General features: G+C 46.0%; 1 protein-coding gene across 1 annotated transcript in view; it reads right to left on the bottom strand.

Annotated features, from left to right (window-relative positions):
* The window catches only part of DNM1 (dynamin 1), a 68321-nt gene that overhangs the window by 22762 nt on the left and 39559 nt on the right, over positions 1-6000 (bottom strand). Inside the window, exons 12-16 of the mRNA XM_009888070.1 lie at positions 3961-4047; positions 3677-3747; positions 3166-3217; positions 1893-1904; positions 523-636 (exon numbers count right to left, since the gene is read on the bottom strand). Coding sequence (XP_009886372.1) covers positions 523-636; positions 1893-1904; positions 3166-3217; positions 3677-3747; positions 3961-4047 — 336 coding nt within the window. The remainder of the gene's footprint in view (positions 1-522; positions 637-1892; positions 1905-3165; positions 3218-3676; positions 3748-3960; positions 4048-6000) is intronic.

Genomic DNA, 6000 nt, shown 5'->3' with positions numbered 1-6000 from the left:
GAAGCCCAGAGAGGTTAAGTAATTTACTCCAAGTCAGGACGAGCCAGCACCTGAGCTGCAGCTTTAGGTCCACAGCTCCTATTGCTATGCTCAATGGAGAGCGCTTTTTTTCTTGTGACCAGGAGAGATGCATGAAAACCTCTGCCATACTCCTTCAGGAAACTTGTCATGGCTGACCCACAAATACAAAAAAAGTCCAAATCCTGGAATGAACCCATCATATTCTTGATCACAGCTGCCACAGCAAGACAAATAAAGGTCAAATTCATTCCAAGTGTCTTGTCAGCTTTCTGTGCTGAACCAGGGATTCAAGCACAGATGTTACTCCTTGTGCATCAGAAAAGCCATGTTTCACATCAATTCAGAAATGCTCAGCAGTGCTGAGACCACAGGGGACCTGGCCCAAGGGTAGTTTCAGCTTCTGTCACAAGCTGCAGACAGTACTCAGAATATGCATCTGTAACTGAAGGCCTTGTCCTCATCAGACGCCCAAGACTCAAGTCACAGAGTTGAGCTACTCACCTCATCATCCTTGTACCAGGAGAGGTTCTCTGCTGTCAGGACAAACCAATACTCCTTGGAGCCACCCTTCATGATCCCAATGTTATTGATGGTGAGCCAGCCCTTTCGGATGACCTGAAGGGGTGGAAGCAGTGAGCATTAACAAGGGCCCTAAAAGCCCAGCCTTAGGTGACAGAGGAAAGATCAGAGGGTATCCCTACGCAGAGTAGTATGGAAAGACAAGGAACACCGTGCTCTCTGCTGCTGCCAGAAGAGCCCCCCACTCAACTGGCCAGTGAAGGTCTTTGCCTTGACAGGGCCAGGAATAGTATAAAAAGGACGCAGGAAGGAACCTGGCAGTGCTGTGCATTATACCCTCTGCCAAGAGGAAAGAGATGCAGGAAGAACTGCATCAAGAGTGCCTCAGACACTGGCACAACCTACAAGCATCAGATCACAGCAACGCACCCAGAAAAGGCCATGCCTAGAGAAAACCTGGACACCAGCACACCTTTCAGCACACTACACGTGCAGAGTGCTTCACCCAACTCAGGGGTGGGGGGAACCAGTTCAAGGAGATGGGCAAGCAACCCAGAAAGAATTGAGTTTAGTAAAAAGGAGACACTAGGTATAACAGAACAAAATGGTGCATCTGGAATTAGTACCCTGGCCTTCAGCATACCCAGGTATTTCAGCAGTCATATTGATTTAGGGTAAAACAAGTTCCTTTAATTTTAGTCTATAACGAAGTCAGGCTATTAGTCTCTAGGGAACTCCAGTTCACTAAGTGGTGATTTAGAGCCTCACACATGCAGTAATCAAATGTAAGTATGCGTCAGCTTAAAAGCATTAGTTTATGTATGTGTTACTGCAATGTTAACACCCAAAAATCCGCATGCATTGTGTGTGTACCTTGTTGTCTGGATGTACTTGCTGAAAACGACCTGGCATTGAAAAACCATGTGACTGCACTGCATATTAGCAAGTTGTACTGTGTGAGCAGCCTACCATAGAGGTACACAATCCTTTTAATTGTCAATTTATCCTCTAAAGATAAATGTAGGAGCACCGGATCTTCGTCTCATGTCTACTGTTAAGCTCAAGAGAGTCCTATTCTCTCTGCGGGCAGGAGGGGGCAGTGAAACAGAACCACACATCCTTGGATTACTGCTTTTTATCTCCACCCACTCACAAGATGTACCAGCAGTTCTGAATTTTTCCTCAAAATGCTACCTTCTCACCTCATTTCTGCTTCACCTGTGTCTAGTGCCAGCTGCCCTCCTCTCCCCATTCAGCAGCAGAGGGAATAATTTGTCTATGCACTGTTCCTGCCTTCCCAGATGCAACATTAATGTTCATTAGCACACCCTGCTGAGTGGGCTTCTACTCACCAGGATCTCATCCTGCAAAGGGGAACCATAGCAACAGCAGCAGAGCAGAGAGCAGGAGAGGAGCAAAGAGAGGAGAGATTGTTACTAGGAAAGCTGGAGCAGGAGAAGAGAGGCTCAAAAATAAAATAAAATAAATTGGAAGCTGGTATCAAGTCTTTTACCCCAGGCGTTAACAAAAGCAACCCCCATCCCAAAATAAAGTCTGCTAACAGGAAAGCCAAAGCGCTTTACAGGTAGATCCAAAGTTTGCCCTTTGCACTCTTTTACACTCAGCTCTTCTGTAAGGTATACGGCAGAGGATGGGGTTCCCCTACAGTTGCTCTGAGATCCCACAAAATGGATGGTTGGCCAATCCAACCTGCTGACCTACCTGCCTGCCTGCAGTACTGAAATAGTCTGCATGTTCATGTGCAGGGAAAGGTGGTAAAACATGTTATAAAGAGGATGGATGTCAGCAGTGAATGTCTTTTTCAAAGACAAAGCAAAACCACTTGCTTCCATTCACTATGAAGCTGCTTGTAAGACTGCTTAGTTCTACCAGATCTTCTAAGCCTACATAGCCTTTCCATGTCCCCAGCAAATCTGGGAGAAAGTGTCATTAGCCCCTTTTTAATTGTATGTACACTTCTTACAGTTCCTGAAGGAGTAAGGGAACTCCTCTCCATCCCTGTCTTCTCCCATGGGTGTGTTCTCATACATAGCCAGTGCAATCACGGCTATAATCACCCTTTGTCTCCCTGTACAGAGGTTTAAGTATTTCCAGTGACATTTTCCAGGGGAGCCCATGAACTCTCTTGAAATCCCTTTCCAGAAAGTACATACCACTGATGGGAAAGGCAACTAGAAAAGACAATTCTGTACTGTAACAGTTCAGACTTGGTGTTCTATACTACTCACCTCATCAGAAGAGTTAGCACAGCTAGTGAAGGGGCTGAACAAACAGGGATTTACACATTATTAGGGATTTCTACCAGAAAAGCAAGAGTAGATCTTGATTATCAAGCATCCATTTCCCTCTACACTGCTTTCCCTCTACAACACTTTCCCTCCATTGCTGCAACATGCTCAGTTCTTCCTGACTGCAGCAAGCCTAAAACACTATCCTCCAGGTTTGAACAGAGTTTGATGAGTTAAAAAAAAAAAACAAAAACAAAAACAAGCCACCACCAACTTAGAGCACTGCTGCGTCCAGTCCAGTACTTGTCCACCTGGTAGTTTCCAGGTAGCAAACATGTCCTTCTTGCAGCAGTGAAGGAGATGGAACTTGGCCTACCTGGTTGCCAGCTGCCTTCTTCTTGCTCATCTGGCTGCTCCTCTGCTGAGCACTGCAAACAACAGCAGAGACATTCAAAACCCCTCAAGCTCTTCTTGATCACCTGAATCCTGTTCCCATCAGATAGCTGCTACAGCAAGTTCATGCCCCTCACCACTGGCTTCCAAGCCCTAATAACCCAATATATTTCCATCTGTTCTCTCAGCCTGGTCTACTCATCTTCTTGCTCCCACCTGAACCACACTTGGGTCACTAACCCTTCACAGCTTCTGCTTTCCACCTCCCAACACAACCCTAATACTTTAACTCCCTCTTCTACGCATCCCTATTTTCCTCCCCAGCCTTGTAATACAGAGCCACTGAAAAACACGCAATACTGAGAGCTGAACCATGCTTTGGGACCACAGCATCTGCACCAGGGCCTTTGCAACCCATTTACTGGAGCACCTATAGGACAGAGCCACAGAAAACACATGCAGAGAAGAAGAGGCAATAGGATGTGGGTGCTTACTTGGCAAAGCCAATGAAATCCTCATGGTTTGTGTTCATGTAAGCCAGCTCAATGTCTATTAGAAGCATGACCTGCCAAACAGAAGCACAGATAGAGCAAAACAGACATTAGTGATTGACGCTGCTAACAGTCAAGGGCAGACAGAGCCCTGTACATTGTTCAGCTGAGCAGCACTCTGCAGCCAGAAGCACCTTGGCTCAGGCCACTCTAGCTGAGACTGTCCCTTCGAGGGTGTCCCCCACCCCACCCAACCTCCACTCTTACACGCGCTCCTGACCCCTTACCTGATCTTTGGTCCTGCCTTCTCTCTCACGGATGTGAGTAGTAACAATCCGCTCCATCTCCTCACGCAGATGAGGGTACTGGCTGAGCTGCGAGAGAGAGAAAACACGTGCACATGGGAAAGGGAGGCATAAAGGGGGGAGTAGCCCCCCACATGTATGCATGCACACATACACCCCGCAGTCAGATATTTTCAAGGGAAGTTTTAGAAAGCTGGACTTGCAGACAGATTTATCCAAGTTCCTGGAGGTCTGCTGGGGGAAAAGTTCGTTCCCTCTTGCTTTGGGCTTCAGAGTAAAGCCCTTTTCATCCTTGCTGCAACCATTCTGCCTCACCGGAGACCTGCTCCAAACCCACCACATTCTTCCTGGCATGAGGCTCCTGACAAACCCCAGATGTAAACATACTGCTTATTGCCTGTTGGGTTTTTCCCATTAAAGTGGACAATTTCCCTAGATGTTCAGCATCTCACTGTAGTAGGCTAAGTAGATGAATGGCCTGTTGCTACAACCTGCTAAGTCCTATGGGAAGTCTCCCTGGGAAGTGAAGCGGATTTCAATCTCCATTTGCTGAAGCACTAAGTAAAAGCATCTGGCACTCTCCATCAACTTCTGCAAGCAGAAACAGAGGATCTGACCAACTCAAGGGGACATCTTCAAGAAACACTGTGCTCTGGGCATCCAGCTGCTTCTACCTGCACTCTGCCTGCGTTGGGACAGGATTACGTAGTTGAGGTCTATTATTCGCATAACGCCTACACCACACTTTTTGCCACGTTAAGGAGGGAATCCTTGCCTGCCCAGACAGAGAAGTAGAAGGACTTCACTAGCTGTGGTTCAAAAGAAGAATATCTACAGAGATCATACATGAGAAACCCTTCCAAAATGAGCACCCTTAAAGCTCTGAGTTTCACACAGAACCAACCTACTCGCCTGGATTCATAAGCCTACAGTGATTTCAATAGCAATGAAAATCCTCCAGACCCAGGATCTAGCCCTTTCTTCCCCACTTTCCCTATCCCCCGTGAAATAACTACCCTCTTTTTTAATATTACCTCCAATTTGACTATAATGTCAAGCAGCATTTCCTGATCGAGTCTTTTATTCCCTCAAGGGGGTGTATAAAAAAAGAAGTCTCATTTGCCTATGATCTGTATCGCATTTGTTTTGTTCCTCCAATTTACACAAGAGATGCTTCTTAAACTGGTTTGGCCTTTTGTTCTGTATACATAAGCAATTATAACACGCTAGAAGGAACTGGCTCAAAGTGTGCAGCATCACTACCGGAAGCCAGATCCTATTCTAACCAGCAGCAATATTCCTAACATCTGACTACAAATAGTCTCAAACTCTTTCAGCACCCTTGCAGTCAAGCAAGTTGCAATAGCCTGGAACTGAAATTGAGGACTAGCTTTGACACCGCCTATTTTCAAATGTGTGACTTGTTTTGAATGCCAGTGACCCTACATAGGCAGGAAAAAATACACAAGTGGAATTAGTGTTTCCCACCACCACTTTGTCTTGAAAGTACAAACTGGGTGTTTTCCATGATCTTTATGGTTCAGGCAGCTGGTTGCTTCAGAGACACACAGGCAAAGCTTCCTGTTTCCTTTGGGGGGTTGGCAAAGGATAGATGGGCAAGTTATGTCAAACAGAAAAACAGGAAGTTGGAAAACCTCTAAGCAAGTCTCAGCTTCTTTGCTTCAAATTAAAAAAAAAAACACACAACAAAACCAGTCAAACATCAAACAAAAAAACACATCAAACCTCCCATCACCACCCCACTCCCAACCAGTATAAATGCACACAAAGTGCAAAATAAGTTGTGGTTTGTTCAGAACCCAGGTAATCCAGCAACATTCATGTACAAAAATAAATTGACAGCATCAGTCCCCATGCGGGAGCTTCCAACCCCAAGCATGCACAGGAGAAGCAAGGGTCAGCAGGGAAAAAGGACACAGATAAGCCACAGAATGTCACACCACCAAGGAACATGCAATAGGGCATACAGGGGCAAGGAGTTATCACTAGCAGTACAAACAG

This window comes from Charadrius vociferus, unplaced genomic scaffold (genome assembly GCF_000708025.1).
Source record: "Charadrius vociferus isolate BGI_N301 unplaced genomic scaffold, ASM70802v2 scaffold56, whole genome shotgun sequence".
Classification (NCBI taxonomy): Eukaryota; Metazoa; Chordata; class Aves; order Charadriiformes; family Charadriidae; genus Charadrius; species Charadrius vociferus.
This window is presented reverse-complemented; position numbering and strand designations above follow the sequence as displayed.